The sequence below is a fragment of the Carettochelys insculpta genome, chromosome 5 (assembly GCF_033958435.1).
Source record: "Carettochelys insculpta isolate YL-2023 chromosome 5, ASM3395843v1, whole genome shotgun sequence".
NCBI classification, from domain to species: domain Eukaryota; kingdom Metazoa; phylum Chordata; order Testudines; family Carettochelyidae; genus Carettochelys; species Carettochelys insculpta.
In genome coordinates this window covers 1,156,936-1,178,158 of record NC_134141.1, presented here as the reverse complement: position 1 = coordinate 1,178,158, position 21,223 = coordinate 1,156,936, and the positions used below count along the sequence as shown (strand labels likewise).

General features: G+C 49.3%; 1 protein-coding gene across 6 annotated transcripts in view; it reads right to left on the bottom strand.

Annotated features, from left to right (window-relative positions):
- Nucleotides 1-1,318: 1,318 nt before the first annotated feature.
- The window catches only part of LOC142013308 (stimulated by retinoic acid gene 6 protein-like), a 57,215-nt gene continuing 37,310 nt past the window's right edge, over nt 1,319-21,223 (bottom strand). For 3 of the 6 annotated variants that reach the window (XM_074994500.1, XM_074994501.1, XM_074994499.1), the window contains 8 exons: nt 20,214-20,289; nt 17,534-17,615; nt 15,254-15,302; nt 15,040-15,157; nt 12,560-12,679; nt 8,902-9,065; nt 7,188-7,334; nt 1,319-5,944 (listed from right to left, as the gene is read on the bottom strand). In XM_074994500.1, coding sequence (XP_074850601.1) covers nt 5,808-5,944; nt 7,188-7,334; nt 8,902-9,065; nt 12,560-12,679; nt 15,040-15,157; nt 15,254-15,302; nt 17,534-17,615; nt 20,214-20,289 — 893 coding nt within the window. In that variant the 3' untranslated portion in view covers nt 1,319-5,807. Of the gene's footprint in view, nt 5,945-7,187; nt 7,645-8,901; nt 9,066-12,559; nt 12,680-15,039; nt 15,158-15,253; nt 15,303-17,533; nt 17,616-20,213; nt 20,290-21,223 lie in introns of those variants that run through there. The other 3 variants (XM_074994502.1, XM_074994504.1, XM_074994503.1) reach the window with 2 other exon arrangements.

The window sequence follows — 21,223 nt, the reverse complement described above, 5'->3', positions numbered from 1 at the left end:
ACAAGAAAGCGGCCCAGCAGCACGTTATAGTGCAGCACAGACAGTATACAAACGAGCTCAACTCTCTCTGTTACGCCCCCAGACCCTGGTGTCCCAAAGCCGCTTTGTGGCACTAGTTTCCACCAAGCCGGCAGCTCCCGCAGCACTACGTGAGCCAGAGCCTGCACAGCCTTCATGGACCGGCAATGACATCAGCACCAGGCGGGGCCCACTGGACAGACAGCCCATCAAAGCAATAAGGGAGCTGCTCTGGCTACCCTGACCGCTGAGGTGTGGAAGAGGGGTGGAGCTCGTGGCCCTGAGGTTGCCCTGAGAGCTGGTTTCCCCCATAGGAAGTGCACCAGCTGGAGGAGGAATTGAAAGGAAGGAAAGCGGCTCCTTCGGGGGCAGACCTGCACCTCCCGCAGAGATGAGGCAAGGCAGCTGCTCTCCCGAAATAAGTGCCCTAGTTGCTCTCTGAGGTCAGGAAGGGCCTGTGGCAGACACAGCCGGGGTGGGGAGGAGTTCCCCTCACCTCTGAAGGTGCCAGTGGGTGGAGCCCCCCCTTCAGGAAAGCTAGCCCCTGGCTACGCACCTTCCACCCGTTCACTCCTGGAGCCCCACGTCCCCCTGCTCTCACCCACAGCTGAAGCAATGAGCCCCCTGCTTGGAAGAGCCGTCGGCTGGCCAAAGCCCAAAGCCATCCCCCAACTGCTCAGAGGAGCCCTCATCTTGTGCCTCTCCTCTCCTGGAAGAGCCACAGCCTGTCTCTTCCCAAAGAGGAACCTGATCTTTGCCATGCCCATGCAGGTACTGGGGCAGCTGAGGAGGCTGCTATTTTGAGGTGCAGTCACAGAAGACCCCTTCTTGCTTTCTGGGGCTCCCCAGCATGCTGTCCTGCTGAATCAAATATCTGGTCTCCCCCAGCCAGGGCACAGTGTTTGGGTCACTGCCCCTCTGCAGAGCTATGCAGACCCTGATTTATGACAGCCCTGGGAGTATGCAGTTCTAAGACACAACACCCAGAAAAATCAACCCCCAGAGGGGATCAAAAGCTCCAAATAAATCCACCTCTTCCTGAGCAAAAGATATGCCCAGTGGTAGCCCTCCCCAGGTACTGCTTACTTACCCTGCAAAAGAGATTTAGTAAGCAAAACCAGTAGGATTTAAGTGGTTATACATAAAAACAGACAGATCAAAGTGAGTTACAAATTAAAATACAAGAAACTACATAGCTAGTTGTAACTTCTCTAAGAGACTCATTGCAGCAGATTCTTACCCTGAAGAGCTGTTTTCACATCAGGTAAAATCTTCAAGCCAGAGCACTTCTTTTCTCTCATTTGGTTTAACAGCCTGGCTTAGTTCTTTGTTTCTTCTTAGGGTGTATCAGGCAGATTCCAAAATAGGCTGAAGAAAAAGACAGAGGAGCCCTCATGGCCCTTTCTATACCCTTCCCACATGCCTGGAATTCCATTGCGCTCTTTGGCTACATCTACACAAGAGGGTTTTTTCCAGCAAAACCAGCCTTTTGTCAGAGAAACCCATGTAGCATCTATATGTAAAATGTGCTTTGTCAACAGACTGTCAACAAAACCCAGCACATCCACCAGCAGCGTTGTGCCTCTGCACACTAAAGCATAATGCTTTTGTTGATAGTTTTCTGTTACAAAAAAGCTGTGTAGATGCTCCAGGGGCACATTTGTCAACAGACAGGGCTTCCAGTTCCCTGGGCAGCCTTGTTTGCTGAGCAGCCAGTTGCCCTTCTGTCAAGAGAGCGGCTGGGCAGTCTGGCCACTCTCTGTCAACAGAGTAGATTGCTTTTCGATCCACTTTTGTGTGTAGATGTGATCTACTGACAAAAGTTTTGCCAGAAGATCTCTTTTGATAGTAACCTCTGTCGACAGATCACTGCAGTGGAGGCTGAGCGCCTGTGTGAAAGTGCACTCCAGGATGGAGACTATAACGTGAGCAAGTCATCTGTCCATGTTCTTTTTAGGCAATCAGACATTGCCTGTCTGCTGGTCTGACCATACGCAGCAAAGTTCTTCAGATGTGGATTGGCACCTATTAAAGCCCTTTGTCACTCAAATATTGCTATTCACCCGACCAATCCTCTCACAATAAGGTGGCCGTACCTCCTACTGAGGTCCTCACAGAACCAGCTATTTGGAATACAAATATGTAGACAAGACTCATAACTTCAAGTACTAAAATGATACATGCACAAAAATAGAAGATACAGTTCCAGCAGATTATACCATGGAAAATTATATGTAACAAGAGACATTTTGTCCAAAGCATCTCCGAGTTATACATATTTATATTCATAACCCTTTCTTAATGAAGCTGGGGGTGGGGGGTCTATCACATTTGTATTTGCTACATCAGTAATGTCTCTGGAATCCAGGGAGGTTACTAATGACGCCAGGCAGCTGAGGAGCATGTATTTTCTCCTCAGTCACCCTGGAACCTGCACAGGGCATAATAAAGCAAAACTTCCTCTGTCCAACACGCAACTAGGCATGCGCATCAGCACTACGGGAGGCAGTGACCTCTCTCACTGATAACTAAAAGTTATTAAAACAAACCAGTAGTCGTGTAGCACTTTGAAGTCTAACAAAATGAGTTATTAGGTGATGAGCTTTCATGGGACAGACCCCCTTCTTCAGATCTATAGCATGTCCAGTCCAGACTCAATTATATCGTACAGAGGTCCAAAAAAAAATTGCAATAAAAACTGACAAATTAAATACATGAACTGAAGGAGAGGGGTAAGGGGTGGAGGATGTTAAGTGTTTTGCCTGAGATAATTATGAGCATCACAGGAAGGGAAGCAGTACTTGTAATGCGTGAGGTAATTGCTGTCTTTGTTCATACCAAGTGTTAATGTGTCACATTTGAATATGAAGACCAGTTCACAAATCTTCCTATGTAATCTGCTGTTAAAGTCTCTTTGTTGTAGGACTCATATTCTCAGGTCTTTAACAGAATGGCCCACTCCACTGAAATGTTCACTGATAGGCTTATGTGTATTGAGATTCCTAATGTCTGCTCTGTATCCATTCATTCTTTGGTGAAGTGTGTGCCTGGTTTGTCTGATGTACATTGTAGAGGGTCACTGATGGCATATTATGGCATCTACAATTGTAAGGAAGGTGCCAGCAGGAGTTTGATACTGCTGAAGGATTTGGGGAATATGTCTTTTAGAGACCATTTGAAGAAATGCAAAGGTGGTAAAGAGAGCCTGATGGGAGCAGGGGAAGCAATGAGGTTTTTCTCTATTGTAAACAACATGTTGTTGTAAAGTCACAGTTTATGCTATCACCCAGTGTGAGAATTGTGGAGTCTCACCAATGCTTGAAGTTGTTGTGGGGGTACAGGTCAGTCATCACTGCTGTGTAAGATATGGCTTGCACAAGGCTCCCTCCATCTAAGCATGGTGAGGGGTGTGGGGAGGGATAGTGGTTGAATCAGCTGGCTGGAAGCCTTTTGGCCATATGGCATAAGACTGGTTTGACTAGTCCCCCCCCCCGACATGTTCAAAGATAGTTCTAAAGCTGTGTCTATAGTCATTTAGTGAGACTCCACCTTGGTGGATACTGAGATGCTGTGGCTAGGCCCAGAGCTGAATGCTGCTATGAGCGGAAATCACTGGTAGCTGAAGCCACAGTGAGCTGGAATCGCATACAGCAGGCAAATGGCCAGCAGAGCACAGCAGACAGGCAACTGGCAGAAGTGAGTGGTGAGTGGCTGGTGAGAGAAGCAGCAAGTGGCCGGCAGGAGCGACTGATGGGCGGCTGGTGGGGCAGCTGGCAGGGGCAAGCAGAAAGCTGGACCAGCACAAAGGGGGGTATTGCCTCAGGCTCAATGAGGGAATGCATCAGGGTGATGTGTCAGGGTATGCACAGACTGGACAGAGTTGTAAATGGGGCATTTGAAAGGGATACGGAAAAAGATTGGGTGTGTGGATTGGCTGTTTACAGTATTGGATTGGTGAGCCTGAGAGACAAAGGACACTGCTCAAGCCATTTGAGCTGGGACAGTTACTTGAGGGTTGGTTATGACTCTGGGTGTGGTATTTTCCCAAGGTTATGCCACATGACTTTTCTGCCTCTTTCATTAAATGTTTCTTTTCTACGCTCTGTGCTTGAGAGTGGGGAAGCATTGCCTCTCTGAGGTGTCCAGGGGTGTGTGAATTTCCACAGCTACAGGGTGGCAGCTCAAGCTGGTTCTATGTGAGATAGATGAAAAGGAACTCCTAGATGTTCAACCCAGCCCTGGTTGCTGCCGACTCCTTCCAGCAGAACGGTAACACAATATTTATTGAGGTACATGAGAACGAGACCCTGATATTGCAACTAACATGGTTAGGTCCAGTGATGGTATCCCCAGAATAAATATGTGGAGAAAGTTGGCAATGGGGTTTGTTGCAAGGAAAAGTTCCAGGATTAGTATTACAGTGGTGTAGGCTGTGATTGCTAGTGAGAATCTTTCTTAGGTCAGGAGGTTGTCTATAGGAGAGAACAGGCCTGTCGCCTAGGGTCTTCTAGAATGTAGCATCATGATCTAGAATAGGTTGTAGATACTTAATGAGGCATTGCAGGGGTTTGAGCTGAAGACTATAGGTAATGACAAGTGATGTTCTCTAACTGGCCTTCTTGAAGTAGCTGGTTTCTGGGTATTTGTCTGGCCCTGTCAACCTGTTCTTTTTTTTTTTCCACTTTTCCTGGTGGGTAATTAAGTTTTATGAATGCTTGGTAGAGCTCAAGAAGTTTTTGGTCTCTGCCAGTAGGATCAGAGCACATGTGACTGCATCTAAAGGCTTGACTATAAACAATGGATTGTGGTGTGTGCTGGGTGGAAGCTGGAGGCATGTAGGTAAGTGTAGTGGTCAGTGGGTTTCCGGTAGAGAGTGGTATCAATGTGGCCATCAGTGATTTGTGTTGTGGTGTCTAGGAAATGTATCTCTTGTGTGGAATAGTCAAGGCTGAGATTGATGGTGGGGTGCAGTTTGTTAAAATCTCTGTGGAATTCTTCCAGAGTCTCTTTATCATGGGTCCAAATGATAAAGATGTCATCAATGTAGCATAAATAAAGGAGGAGTAATAGGGAACAAGAGCTGAGGAATCATTGTTCTCAGACAACCATAAAAAGTTTAGCATACTGTGGGGCCATACAGGTGCCCATAGCAGTGCCACTAATCTGGCGGTATAATTTGTCTCCACATTAGAAATAATTGTGGGTGAGAAGAAAGTTATTAAAAGCTACTAGGAAATGAGGCATCAGTTGTCAGCCACTTGTGACAATTACAACTGCTTCAGACTCAGTGCTAGTGTTCCAAAGTTCATTGCCTATTCATTAGTTCTTGGCCAGCCTCTGGTAGAGTTGAGAACTAAGACCAACCAAAACTGTGCTTGCTGCGCAAGGAAAAACAGCACAAAATCAAACTGGCACCTTGTATCCAATGGGGACATTCAGGGAAATGCAAGTGGTTTGCTTGGCGAAACAAGAAAAGAGAGGTCCTTGGCTCTACCTTGCCAGAACCAGTGAAGTGCTGCTTGGTTTGAAACAATGAAATTCATTCTGGTGTTGACAGTGATTGAACCCAATTCCGTGGTCTGTTGGAACCAAAGTGTCACACACAAGAGCCGATGAAGCAAGTGCTCACGGACATCCATTCCCACAGTCCTCCGATTGCATCTGGACCAAGAGCTCCAACTGCACATAGTTCATAGCTTTCTGAAATAGAGCACCACCATCTGTGAGCCCCAGGAGGCAGTCAGTCACCTGCTGTTCAAGAGTCTTCCAGTTCCCACCTTCAAAACAAGCTAGTCACTGGAGTTCTGGGGCGCAGCACTGACCCCAGCCTGGACTTTAGGCTTCCTGAGAGCAGTGAGCTGGGGGTTGTTAAGAAGGGTGTAGAGCAGCAACCACCGGGTCCTGGCTCTGCATGACACTCTGGCTTCTAAAATGAAATAAACACAGGAGTCAACTTGCTACTTAGGGTGTGTTTTAAATCAGCAGATTCCACTTCCTTTCCTCTGGTGACTAAGAATCAACTGGCCAGCTCCTCAGCCGCTGTCAGTGGAGACACCCACTGAAGGATCAGGCACCGCCAGGCCAGAAGGACCATTCTAGCCATCTTGGCTGACCCCCAGCACAGCACAGCACAGGCCAGAGACCGGCCCCCCCACAATGTCTAGAACAAATCTCTTAGAAAAACACCCATTGTAATGTAAAAATGGGCAGTGATAACCCTGGATAAATTCTTCCAAGGATTAGTGACTGTCACCATTGAGTGTCCACTTTATCTCCAACCTGAATTGTCTAGCTTCACCCTCCAGCCACTGTACTGTGCTACAACCCTCTCTGCTAGACCGAGGGGCCCATCATTAAACATTTGTTCACTGTGGTGATACTTATACTCTGTCATCAAATCATCCCTTCCCCTTCTCTCTGACTCAAGTGCCATGTGAGGCTGAATTCTCCTTTTCTTTACGCTGGTATAACTTCACTGACTTTAGTGGAACCGCCCTGGTGTAAGTGAGAAGAAAATTTGGCTCAGTGTCACTTGAGAAACAGGATCAAAACAAAAAGCAGTCAAGTAGCACTTTAAAGACTAGCAAAATGGTTTATTAAGTGAGCTTTCATGGGACAGTAAACCATTTTGCTAGTCTTTAAAGTGCTACTTGACTGCTTTTTGTTTTGATGGTGTATAGACTAGCACGGCTTCCTCTCTGTTACTATTGAGAAACAGGGTGATGGACATCCTTCCTCCAACCTGGGGGCAGCAGTTCCACCTTCATTGTGTGCATTAACCCTAAAACAGCAGGTCCCAAATGCGACACTTTGTATAAAACAAAGGGCATAGCAAGATTCAATACTAGAAAGGGTTCTGGTCATACGGTCACAGGCCACTATGGGCCTCAAGGCTAATCTTTCAGATGCACAAGTACAGCCTGATTGACCTCAACTCATTTGCACTTAAGCAAAAATGTTTGCCTAATGCATACGAATAAGAAGAGCACCTGCACTTAAGTATACTGAGATAACCGACAGTCTACGATCACCAGCTTAAGGAGCATGGAAGGTCAGAATTCACACCAGGGATAGCAGATTCCTGACGAGTGATAGCATTTTAGAGTTAAATAGGTCATTGTTCTCCATTAAATGGTACATACGTTAAATGGTTCAGTCAATGTGCTTACCTGCTCTGTTATTGAAGACATAGTATTTGATGGGTTGCTGCTGTTTTTTCTCAGTGGTTCCAGCCAGAAGAATGTGACAAAAGCTGAGGAGGGTGGGGTTAGTGTGGTAGAGGTCCATAAATATCATCCCAATCCATGTGTTGAATCCTGCATTAAAAAGGGACAGATCCACAGAAATGTGCAGCTCAGCTCCTTCCTCTCTATACTGCAAGTCCAGCACTGGATTCTTAGTATGGTGCCTATCATGCCCCTGCCCATCAGTAGAGACCAAAGAATACAAGCTCAAGCTCTGCACTCACGTACACGCTAGAGCCACAAGCAAACCTTCCTGTTCCAGCCTGGCCTCCTCAGGCACAGTGTGGGCTTAGGCAGCCTTTGGCAGGGTGGGTTGTGTTTGCTCCACAACTTGTCTTGAGGGATGCAGGGACTGGAAGAGTTAGGGGAAGGAAGGAAATACCTGTTTGACAGAGCAACAAAAGGTAAGCCATCCAGCCAGGAATCAGAAGTCATACCATGTGACTTTGAGTGCTGTGACTGGCCACTTAACAGAACACTCTGAACATCAAGGACATTCTGAATACTGACTACAAAGAGCTGGTAAACAACCCTCAGCTCAGATAAGTTTGCCAACATTCCAGGCCTTGGGAGTAATTAACACATTAATCAATTGTGACCTGTTCTCACAAAATTAATAAGCACGGAACAGGGATAGCTTCACTGCAATTATCTGCAACGATAAACACACAAATTGAATGCAAAAAATCAATGACTGATTCTACATTTTAGAAGAAAATTGCACTGTAGGGGCTTTATTGTCTGCAAGATCCCTCTTTTTGAAAGTGTCAGTGTGCGTGTGTGGGTGGAAGGGGGAATAGTCATATAAAACATATACAACCAAACACCTCCAGCTTCAAACCAATGCGTGGCAGCAATTGGTTCAAACCCATAACTGCAGCAGGGCAGAATCTACACTTCAGGGGTTACATCTCTGTGTAGATTTTCAGGTATGTTAAAATGCTCCAGACAGAAGCACTGGAACACTTTGTACAGTGGGGTGCGGAGAGCCACTGACCCAAACTGGAACCTGCTGTAGAATGGAAACCACTTCACCCTGCACTCTAGTTCCAGCACCTCTGGGCGAAGGACAAAGTACTGGGTGAGGTGGCGTGGCAGCATCTGCACTCTTCGGCCTGCACTATTTTCTTTAGCACCCCTCACTGCAATATGTGCAGGGCAGCCAGAGTTCACTGCCCAGTGTTCTGAGGAGCACTGCGTGCTAGCCCCAGTGGCTGCTAATGTAAGTCACCCTAGGAGATGAGGGGTCTTTGCACCACCCCTCTCCATCCCCAGCATCCAACTGGTGGAAGAAGTTAAAGAGCGCCACATCTCCCTGCTAGAGCAATCAGGTGCCAGAGGCACATGCTTTTAGCAGGGACAATCATGGATTCCAACAAGCAGGATCCGTTACATTATTAGGTCTAAGGTATGCATAGGGAGTCCAAGGCCTGGCCATGAACGCCTTTTAGGACCACAGAGCACAGCGAGGACTACATTCCACCTTGCTTCTTTGCAGCTGTGCTGGGCATGACGACGTTCCCTGTAGATAAATCAGACTTTTGCTTGAAAAGTTCCAAAAGTCTTTATGAGAGAACCACCAGCTGGCCAGCCCCTATGCCAGCTGTGCATGCAATGCTCTGAGGTTTTGTACACTCACCCATGTCAGCTGCTTCATACCCCTTCTGCATTATAGTCCTGTCTATCCGTGCAATCAGCCACGTTCCCAAGACGACACTGTAGAAAAGTCTGAACAAGCAGGCCCCCAGGCCCAGGAGCACGTTGTAGAAGAATAAAAAGTAATTGAAGTTGTGGAAAGCTTTCCTGCAAAAGAAGGGAAAGGCCTCTTCACAATCTGGGCTCAATCATGGAAGGCTTTGCTTTGGGCTGTCAGAGTGACACAATGCATAGAGATGGGCCAAAGCCACAAAGGTTTAAATCTTCATGCAGATCAAACGTGGCTGCAGTTTGGAGGGGCTGGGAAAGAGGGTGTGGTTAGCAGCCTCTCTAGTTTGACTGCAATATTCAGTATCCTTGGAGTCAACAGATCTGCAGCGTGCAACTGACCGTGTGACTCCAACCTCACATGTGTGGTGGTTCAGACAGAGAAGCACCTGCAGCCTTGTGTCACAAGCAGACTTGGTGTGGGATCCAGAAAGAATAAAGAGAGTCCCACCGCGCTCTTTGAGTGCATGTCGCCTTGGGCTGTGGCTGCAGTGTGAGTGCATGCAGGGGGCCGCCTCGTATTTCAAACTCCACCGTCCCACACCACAGCAGGGCCTGCATCCGGCCAAAGCCATTTCAGACGGACACAGAGAACAACCAGCCTGGGATTTTCCTCACCGTCAGAAGGCAGTGAATGTTCATCTAAGACACCCCTTGGCGCAGGGCTGGGGGGAAGCCTCACTCCCTCAGGACTGCAGCAGGAAGACTGGATCTAGTTAAGAGCTACCTAGAAAAACTAGACGTACACAAATCCATGGGTCTGGATTTAAGGCACCCAGGAGTACTGAGGGAAATGGCAGACATCATTGCTGAGCGTTTGGCCATTATCTTTGAAGACTCTTGGAGATCGGGAGAGATCCCGGATGACTGGAAAGAGGTAAATGTAGTGCCCATCTTTAAAAAAGTAAGGAAGGACAATCCAGAGGACTACAGACCGGTCAGTCCTACCTTATTCGCTGGGAAAATAATGGAGGGGATCCTCAAGGAATCCATTTTGGAGCACTTGGAAGAGAGGAAAGTGATCAAAAGTAGCCAACATGGATTCACCAGGGGCAAGTCATGCCTGATTAACCTGATTAGTTTTTATGATGAGGTAACTGGCTCTGTGGACATGCAGAAGTCAGTGGATGTGATATACCTTGACTTCAGCAAAGCTTTTGATACAGTCTCCCACAACATTCTTGACCATAAGTTAAGGATGTATGGATTGGATCCATGGACTATAAGATGGATAGAAAGCTGACTTAATGGTTGGGCCCAACGGCTAGTGGTCAATAGCTCAATATCTGGATGGTGGTTGGTTTCAAGTGGAGCGCCCCAAGGCTCGGTCCTGGAGCCAGTGTTGTTCGACATCTTTATTAATGACCTGGATGAGGGACTGGGTTGCACCCTCAGCAAGTTTGCAGATAACACCAAGCTAGGGGGAGAGGTAGATATGTGGAAGGGTAGAGAGAGAATCCAGAGTAACCTGGATAAATTGGAGGACTTGGCCAAAAGAAATCTGATGTGGTTCAACAAGGAGAAGTGCAGAGTCCTGCACCTGGGGCGGAAGAATCACAAGCATTGTTATAGGCTGGGGACCGACTGGCTCAGCAGCAGTACAATGGAAAGGGACCTAGGGGTTATGGTGGATGAATGGATGGATATGAGTAAACAGTGTGCCCTTGTAGCCAAGAATGCCAATGGCATATTGGGGTGCATTAGGAGAAGCTTTGGGAACAGATCTACTGAAGTTGTTGTTCCCCTCTATTCGGCACTGGTGAGGCCACATCTGGAGTACTGTGTCCAGTTTTGGCCCCTTCAGTATAGAAAGGATGCGGATTTGCTGGAGCAGGTTCAGTGGAGGGCAACAAAAATGATTAAGGGGCTGGAGCACATGCTGAGGGATTTGGGCTTATTTAGTTTGCAGGAGAGAAGACTGAGGGGTGATTTAATAGCAGCCTTCAACTTCCTGAAGGAGAGGTCTAAAAAGGATGATGAAAAACTGTTCTCAGTGGTGACAGATGGCAGAACAAGGAGCAATGGTCTGAAACTACAGAAGGAAAGGAGTAGGTTGGATATTAGGAAAAACTGCTTCACCAGGAGGGGGGTGAAGCACTGGAATGTGTTGCCTAGAGAGGTGGTGGATTCTCCATCCCTAGAGGTTTTTTTTGTTTTTAAGTCCCAGCTTGACAAAGTCCTGGCTGGGATGACTAAGTTGGGGTTGATCCTGCTTGAAGCAGGGGACTGGAGTCGATGACCTCCTGAGGTCCCTTCCAGCTCAGTGATTCTGTGACATTGCCTCTCAGCTGCAGATATACAGTAGGGAACACCCTGCCCCTGCCCCCATCGGTGGCTCCAGAGTCTATCTGTGCACTCCAACCGCCTGTCCCTGCTCAGAGCCCCCTCCCACACCCAAACTCCCTCCCAGAGCCTGTACCACCTCCTGCACCCCAACCTTCGACCTCATCTTGGAGCCTCTCTGGCACCCCAAATCCCTCATCCCCAGCCCCACCCCAGGGCCCGCACCCCACCTGCAGTGCTCACCCTTTCCCACACCCCAACCCTCCACCCCTGCCCAGAGTCCCCTGTGGCCCACCCTCCTATCCCAGCTTGCAGCCCCATCAGGCACTGACCATCATCCCCAGCCCAGAGCCCCCTCCCACACTCTGAACCCCTCATCCCTAACCCCCAATCACCACCCCTGAGCCCCCCTGAACCCCAAACCAGCCCAAGTCCAGCTCTACCCAGGAGTTCTCACCCTCAGCTGGAGCCCTCACCCCTGCACCCTGACTGCCTGCCCAACCCAGAACCCTGTCTTGCACCCCAAATCCCTCATCATCTGACCCAGCCCAGGGCCAGCACCCCTCGCCAGCATCTCACTCCCTCCTGCAGCCCAGCCCCCTGCCCCAATCCAATGAAAATGGGCGAGGGTGGAGGAGAGTGAGTGACGGAGGGAGGGGGATAGAGGGACCCATGGCAGGAGTTCGGAGAAGGGGAGGAAGGTGTGGGGCCTTGAGAAAGGGGCTGGGCCTGGGTCGGGGCCAGAGTGCTCTGCTGTCTGCCATCACAAAGTTGGCAGTTCTAATGGGTGCTGGACTTGCACTGTCGTTGCACTCACAAATAACAGGAAGTCCTGTGGTACCTCATAGACTAACATATTTTGGAGCATGAGCTTTCATGGGCACAGACCCGCTTTGTCAGACGCATGAGAATGGGGGGTGGGGGGTCAGAAACTTTGCACTCACAAGAGCCTAAGAACTGCAACTTTTCAGTGAGGGGAGAGTTTTAGGGACCACTCCCCACTCCCCTTTAGCTGGCCTTAGCACAATAGACCTTGTAGCCTCAATTACACCCCACTCGCCGTGGCAGACCCACCCCCACTTACCCATTCTGGATTTGGCCCAGACATCCACACACTCCCAGTCGCATGGTCTGAAATTCAGACCCTGAACCGGAGTCTGTGGCTGGACCCCCTCTCTCTGCTCGTATCTCCGGTGGCTCACGTTTGTCTGTGCAGCCAGAGGTCTTTGTACGAACAGCACCAGGCCGCAGAAGGCCCTTGCCTGGAGGGGACTAGACCACACAGGCTGTTTTTTTTAACTCCCACTCACCTGTTATTGAGAGCTAATGGCTTCTGCTTATCATCTGGCGAGAGCTTTGGCTGAAGGAAAAAGCTTGCAGCAATCTTGATCTGCAGCATCATAAGCCCTATGGCAATCCCAATGGTAAGACTGTGATGGAAAGGAAAACATAATGCCCTTTTTAATATGGATGCTGTGGTGAAAGGGGCTGGGAACACAGCCTGGCAATGGGACCAGAGACTTGCATTTGATTGCCTGCCCCGGGGACTGACTCCCCATGGCCGTATGCAAAGGCAGAGCAAAGCGGGTGTGAAATGCCACTGTTCTGTTTTGCTGGAGTTTACACCCACTTTGCTGCATCTCCATCTTGCCCCTCCCTGTGCTGTGGCCCAGTGGTTCTAACCTGTGGTCTGTGGCCCCAGGGTCCATGGACTATGGCTGAGGGGTCAGTGAAAGACTTGGCTGGAAACCCACTGAACAGAATTCAACTCCATAGACAGGCAAGAGATCTGCAAAGGGGCCTGCACCATCGTAGAGCTCTGGGAATGAAAAAAGGTGAGAACCACTGCTCTGTCCTACAGGCAATTTCTTCCTGCCCCGTGGCACGGCCCACACAGTGCCACCTGTGCACAGGGAGTAGGGAGGGTAATGTCACCCCAGGCAGCTCCGCTGGCTGCAGAAGGGCTGCTCAAGGGGTGAGGCCTGTGATGGCACATTCCATTGGCTTACAGATACGACTTACCTGGACTATGCTTGATGCAAAATACTTCACGTGAGATCTCACTGGGCAACTCATAATCTACTGAGTATGACTATCCTATCTGCATGCATGTAGCCTTCCTCTCTTTGAAGTTAGAAAAGTGGAGCATGAATCTGTGTTGCTAGGGTAGTCATGCTAAGTGAGGGCCATTGGTAGTACCCAAGGAACTTAATGCCCTAGTACTCAGGGCAATGTTCTGTGAATAGACTAGCTTTTCTGTCAGCCTGGAAGGAGGGGCTGTGGTGGTCCCTGCTTAGACTAGGGCCACGTCCCCGATGCTGGGATCCATACTGGATGTTGTATTTTTCCACAAAAAAAAAGAGGTAACGTTAAGACTGAACACAAATGATTCCCACCTTATGCAAATCCCATGTGAGGTGGGGAGGGAGGTCATCCAGGTCATCAGTTCTCCCCACTGATCCCACCCCACATGACTGCTGGAAACATCTAGGACTGACCTGGGGGAGGAGTGGGCCCAGGCTGGAAGGTTTTCCACTCCGGGAAAGAAACTTATTAGACCAGCTTTGAGGATGACAGACGACATGTAACTAGTCTCTTTAGTGTACTAAGCTTAGCTTGTGTGTTCTAGTCTCTTTAGTAACCTGCTTTGTTCTCTCCGCTGTCTCTCGTGACCACTCTAGCCCTGCCTTTATGCGCCATAACACTGCCTTTGCTTGTTAGCTGGGAGGGGAGCAGCTGTGCAACTCTCACTTCACCCCGAGAAGGCGGGTGCCTCCATGAGGTCACCCTGCGTGCGACAGGTGTGTCTGGGGTTCAGGTCCCAGTGGGGCTGTGTATTTGTTAGCTGGGAGGGGAGCAGCTGTGCAACTCTCACTTCACCCCGAGAAGGCGGGTGCCTCCATGAGGTCACCCTGCGTGCGACAGGTGTGTCTGGGGTTCAGGTCCCAGTGGGGCTGTGTATTTGCCTGCTGAGGCCAGTCCCTTTGGCAGAGCCTCCCTGGAGCTGCGCCGACCTCAGTGTCAGTGTCACACTGCAGAGGGCGGTGACCCATCTCTGTGCCAGTGCTGGTGGGGGCCGGGGGCCTGGCTCAGCAGGACAGGGTTGAGGGGCACCCAGAAGGGCAGGAAGTGGGGCTCAGTGGTTGTTCAGCACATCAAGTGACAGTCCCTGGGGCCCCAGGGACCAAACCGGTCACAGTGCAATTCAACGGGCAGATTCTCCAGCTGAACAGGGGAAGCTGCAGGAAGCCAGGTGCCACTCCCTGATGCTCAGCCACTTGGTTCTTGCAGAAGAAAAGCTGCACAAGACCAGCAATAACATGTGCAGCTGCCATAAGGTTCCTCAGGGACAAGAGACCAGGCCACATGTAGCAAAGCTCCACTCGGCCACACATCCCTTCACCCCGAGAGCTCCCCTAAGAAACTGCCTCCCTCTTGTTATACCGCAGGTGTGCAGCTTGCACAATCCCTATCAGAGCTGCCTCCGCCACCTCGAAGCCCTGGGAGAGCTCACCACCGGTGCTGGAGCAAGGGCTGGAGGGTGAGGGGACAGCACCCCCGTCTTGAAGTGGTTTCCATTATATGCAGGGCTTACAGTTGGCTTTAGCAGCTCTCAGCACCCCTGTAGCAGTGCCAGCGTAAGATCCGAGGGCAGACATAGGCTAAGTATCTGTCACTGGCTCCCACAGTGCTCGGGCAGGAACCTCTTGTTACCTGCCAGAACCAGAAATCTAAATCTGTGCCCAGCAAGTGGGGCAACACCAGGACCGTGTGAAACCAACACACTTACATGCCAAGTCCCAGACCTTTTGCCAGTTCCAGCCCTTGGCCTTGCTGCACAGGCAGAACAAAACTGTACATGATCATTAACCCAAACAGATGCTGCACCACATGAAGGATCAGGTACCCTGGAAAAGAGAAAACACCTTGTCTTACCAGAGGGAAAAGAGCAACAGCTCTAAGTTGGGCTGAATGTATGCTTACGCTGACAGCTCGGCACGTACCCCACAATAAGTATGCAATTTGCCAACCGGAGTATCTGGCTATTGCTGCCTGCGTTTAAAGAAAGAAGAAGGGCAGAAGTTCATGATGCTGGAATTACTGCATGGTTGACAAACAAAACCCATGATACTGTTTCTTCAAGTGTATGAAACTTAAGATTATATTTATAATTGGAGATGTGCATCTCCTAGAACTGGAAGGGACCTCATCTAGTCCAGTCCCCTACCCTCTTGGCAGGACCAAGCACCATCCCTGACATCTATTTTCCCCCCATCAGCCCCCCCAAGGATTGAACTCACAACCCTGGGTTTAGTGGGCCAATGCTCAAACCACTGAGCTATCCCTCCCCTCATTTTACTAATTGGAGAGATGCATCTCCAAGAGGGACCTCAGGAGGTCATCTAGTCCAGTCCTCTACCTCTTGGTAGTACCAAGCACCATCCCTGACATCTATTTGTCCCAATCCTCAGATAGTCTCCTTAAGGATTGAACTCACTACCCTGAGTTTAACAAGATCATGCACAAACCACTGAGCTATCCCTCCCCATTCTTATACCCTGAGGCCTGCTGGCTCTTTCAGGCCAATTTCAATCACAATTCAATTTCGCCACTGCCCTACACCTGGTTCAGCATTTACACCAGTGCAGAGCTAGTGCAAAGAGGGTGTGAATTAATCCCATCCTGACTGGTGAGAGTTCGGCTCCACACCGCACTGGGTGGTCATTGGACAAGGCAATTGGAAAGCTGGACAGAAATCAGGCCCAATGTTGCTCTGACACCCCTTCCTCGCCAACCCCCCCCGCCCCCCCCCCCGGCTGGATTGAGGCATACAGAAAAGGTGGGGAAGTGAGCTGAAGTATGTGCTAAAAGTAGAAGGAGATCAGAGGAGCTTCGCTTGGACTCCTGCACAGCTCACACAAGGAAATGGAATAAAACTCAAACCCAACAGTCTGGCTGGAAAAATAACATTGTGGAAGCTCCCCTCACAACTGCCTTTATAACAGTTAGAACACGTCTACACTGACGAACACAGAGCTCCCATTCATGCCCAGGCAGGGTAAGGCTCACTCCCACAAACATACAATACGCGTACCCCTAACCACACAAAGAGCCTTACTGGTGTCCTAGTCAATGGACTACCTGATACTTAAAGGAGTGACGAAAGCACGTCCCCCTTTGCCATTTCGAGTGGGAAAAGCCCCTTTCTGCGCACAAACCATGGGAGGATCTGTACTTGCCAACGACTTGTAAGTCTTACCGCAAGAAGAGACCCACGTCCAGGAAAGCTCTCACCAGTGAGGCTTTTGTTTGTGCAAGTGATGACACACTTTTGCTGTGTCACAGTTTTTAGCCTCCACAGCACACCCCAGGAGCTCTGGGACTGGGGGCGGGTTGAGACTGCTGGACAATGGCTCTGGGTTTGCTCAAGCACTGGGACTGTCCAAGCTGAATGGCAGCAGCCAGTGCACGTGGGGCCTGATCCCAAGACACATCTACACCTGGCAGCCAGCGAGGTGCTCAGTGGCTTCCCAGAGTGACCCTGCCATAAGGAAATCCCAGGCGGCCTGTGGCCCCTCTGCACAGAGGGCAGTGCTCTCAGGCAGGCCTCCTCCACAGCAAAGCCTGGGACTGCTGCCAGCCAAGCCTCCCCTGCCCGACTTTTCAAACAGCCAGTCGCTGCCTTTGGGGTCCCTTCGGCTCCCTGCACACTGGCAGATGCGGGTGTTTTCTTGCCACCAGCGTCCCCAGGGAATGGAAGCCAAATGCTGGAGATGCTGCACAGATCTGTGAGACCGACCATGGGACCACTTCCTCCAGCGCTGTGTGCAAGGGGCAGCCCCACCTGTCTGTGAAGCAGTGAGGAGGGTGGAGGTGCCTGCAGTCTGGCTGTGAATTTGCCCAATTTCCTTGCTGCTGAAAGGGCTCAGCGTGAGTCTAATTCGGTGTGAGCATGCACAGGCCTTCCCAGGTGAACATATCCCCTGTGCTCTCTCCAGGCCCATTTCCCTCCCTCTGGTCCATGTCCCACCCCTGAATCAGCACTGCAGGTCACAGAACCATTTACGTTAGTCTGACAGTGTGAAGCCATCATGCAATGAGATTAGCACGCTCCAGAACCTGGCCCATGGAACAGTGCTCTGGCCTATTAAAACTATGGCCTCTGCTTGCGAAACGCTGCCATGCACATATAAACAACACCCACACGTTGCCCCACTGCATTCCACGTTAGCAGGAGCAGACCTACTGGCTGGGGACATTGGGGAAAAGCAGTGAGAACTTACCACACTTTGAGAAGAAGAAGGGTCACGAGATCTTTGTGGAAGGAACTGTCTCTCCCCTGCCCACAGCCGCTTCATGTGTTTTCTGAATAACGGTGTCAACATTAGCTTTAAAGAGTTTCACACAAAGAAACTGGAGCTTTTATTCACTCAATAACTTTGCTGTGACAGAGGTAGGGTGTGACCTTTCCCCCAGACTGTGTGTGTCAAAACTCCCATTTAAAGTTGAGCTGCTGACAGCCACTGATTACCAAAATACAAAAAGAGAAGTCTCTGTCCAGACTAAGGACTCTTGCTTAACCTTAGAATAAATAACTTTGCTTTATGTGCATGGGTGAATGAGCCTGAGTGACTCATTTTCTATTATTTCAGTTGCAACATGTTGCTAGCTTTATACTCTTTCCAGTTTATCTTGGATTCTTGAGTTGGACCTCGTATGGGATGGCTGAGGTAATTCTGCCAGCTGGCCCACAACCCAGAAGAAGTGATTTTATCTCCTAAAATATCTCAAAATATGTTGAGGTCTGCTGACTGACTGATTTTCTAAGCCAGCCTCATAAGGGGCTTTGCTTTGTGGGACAGGTTTTCAAATGTTACTTAGTCAAAATGCCACCTTGGCATTCATACCCTTCTCCATTTAACTCTAGCCACTGATCCGTGCGCACAGACCACACCTAAGGGTGGAGTCTCAAACAGCTTCAATACAGTTCAAAAAGCTCATGGCCTAAAAGAGCACATACCACATGGTCCATTGTCTACAGCCAAGCACTAAGATACAACCGCATTTGCTCCAACCCCTCTGACAGAGACGAACACCTACAGGATCTTTACCAAGCATTCTTGAAACTGCAATACCCACCCGAGGAAGTAAGGAGACAGATCAATAGAGCCAGACATGTAGCCAGAAGACTCCTACTATAGGACAAGCCCAAGAAAGAAACTAACAGGACACCACTGGCCATCACCTACAGTTCTCAGCTAAAACCCCTCCAGCGCATCATCAGTGATTTACAACCCATCCTGGACAATGATCCTCCACTTTCACAGGCCTTGGGAGGCAGACCAGTCCTTGCCCACAGACATCCTGCCAACCTGAAGCAAATCCTAACCAGCAACTATACACCGGACCACAGTCGCTCTAACTCAGGAACATACCCATGCAACAAACCTCGGTGCCAGCTCTGCCCACATATCTACACCGGCAACACCATTACAGGACCTAACCAGGTCAGTCACACCATCGTGGGTTCATTCAACTGCACATCTACCAATGTAGTATATGCCATCATGTGCCAGCAATGCCCCTCTGCTATATACATTGGACAAACTGGACAGTCCCTACAGAAAAGAATAAGCACACAAGTTGGATATCCGAAATGGCAATATACAAAAGCCTGTAGGAGAGCCCTTCAATCTCCCAGGACACACAGTAGCAGATTTAAAAGTAGCTATCCTACAGCAAAAAAATTTTAAAACCAGACTACAAAGAGAAACTGCTGAGCTGCATTTCATCTGCAAATTTGACACCCTCAGCTCAGGATTAAACAAAGACTGCGAATGGCTGGCTAAATACAAAAGCAGTTTCTCCTCTCTTGGTGTTCACACCTCCAGATCAACTGCTGGTAGTAGGCCTCACCCTCCCTGACTGAGTTAACCTCATTATCTCCAGTCTTGCTCTGGCCTGCCTATTTATACCTGCCTCTGCAAATTTCTACTACCTGCATCTCACGAAGTGGGTCCTTGCCCACGAAAACTTATGCTCATGCATTTCTGTTGTCTGTAAGGTGCCACAGGACCCCTCATTACACTTACGTTAGGGGCTGATTGATGTGTGTGTGTTTAAATCTGGAGAAACTAAATTTCACATAACTTTTTGTTTGCTCATTAACTTTAACCACCTGTTTTAGTCTGGATTATATTGGGAAGTCTCGTACAACCCTGTAAGTGGCTATGGTACAGCACCTGTATTTGCTGCAGTCTGCCTTACACAGCATTTCATCCTAGGAATGATTTCTCCCTGCCCATATCAGCTGTTGTCTGGAGTATCAGTGACGACCAACTAGCACTGAAATAAATATATGCCCTGGTTTTCCAAGGCTGCTACCTTCCCACATGATTAGGTAAAGTTTGCAAGGAATTGCTGTGCAGTTTGGATTGATTAATCTGATAATTAGACTGAGCTGATTTGACATTAACCCTCTTTATTCTGATTTGATTTAAGTTTTACTTTTAATTACTTAGCTTAGCTAATAAATTATACAACATTGGAGAACTTCGTGTCTTCACCAAACATCAGGGCCTACAACTGTGTGGAGCCCAAGGCAGATAGAAGAGATGTCTCCAACACAAGGAACGGAGAACAGATTCCTAGGGCAGTGGGTCTCAGTCAGACCAGTGCTGTGAGCCATTTCAGGGGACCCACCAAAATAAACCAGACAGCAGGGCCAATGTTAGACTTGCTGGGGCCCCAGGCAGAACATAAAGAACAGCCAGAATGGGTCACACAATGGTCCATCTAGCCCACTAGCCTGTCTTCCCACAGTGGCCAGTCCTAGGGGTTGTCAAGTGTCCGTGCTGAATTCACTAGTGTCCTCAACTTCCAATCAACTCCCTGGTACTTGAGGACTCTCAGCACCTGTGAGAACTGTGCACAATCTGCTGATGATCTACTGCATGGCCATACCTGTAGCAGGCTAGGATGTGAAATACGTAGCTTATGCAGGTCAGGGAGGCAGCAACAGTGGTGAAAATCCAAACACCTGCAGGAAAAGCAACCAGTGGTTCAAAACATTTCCTCTGCAGCTCACATGACATAATTACAAACTTATTTTAATTCACCACAGAGTTCACTCCTATGTCATGCACACAGAACCATGTGAACAGGGTCACCCCTGCCAAGATGCAGAGTCTCCTGGGGCTACCCTGGGGTAGCCAATAAGTGGCCTACAGACTGGACACAGTTCACGAAGGTTAATAACTGGTGGGCAGCCAGATGGTTTATTTACCCGCAGGTCCACAGGCACGGCCACTTGCAGCTCCCATTGGCCGTGGTTTGCATCTCCCAGCCAATGGTAGCGGTGGGAAGCAGTGGCCCAGCCAGCTTATTGCCCATGCTGGTCTCAGCTATCTAAGAGAGACGGCTCCCCAGCCTCCTGGGGAACACGTCCTGTCTCCGCTTCAGCACCTTTGTGTTTGGATCCCTACACCACCCAGTCACTCAGAACGCTTCGGTTATTATCTTAATCATTTCATTGCAGAGCTGAACCGAGCCCAAACCCGGGATCAGAATTAGGCATTCAAAGCCACGCTTACATGGGACAGAACAAAGATCCTGGGTTCCCAGGTGTCAAAGCTTGGAAGCACAAGCGCTCCTGCACTGCTCTCCTAACAAGCAGCTTGGCATCCATGTCCCTGTGGCCCTTGGTTTCTCAGCTGAGACAGCAAACTGCTACAGGTAACAATTGCAATCCCTGGCTGCTGTTATGAAGCTTTTGGCAGCAGGGAACGTTGTCCCCTGGAGAAAATGTGATCCACAACTCATTTTACAAGCACCCTACGCAGTGTTCAGAGTCTCAGCTGCTTTTCCTGGGAGCCCAAGCCAGACTCCGCTTTACAGAGAACCCCTTTCCCTGCATCCCCCCTAACCATTTGCCTTCTCTCGGAGTCTACATCAGAACTGTCTGTCTTTCTAAA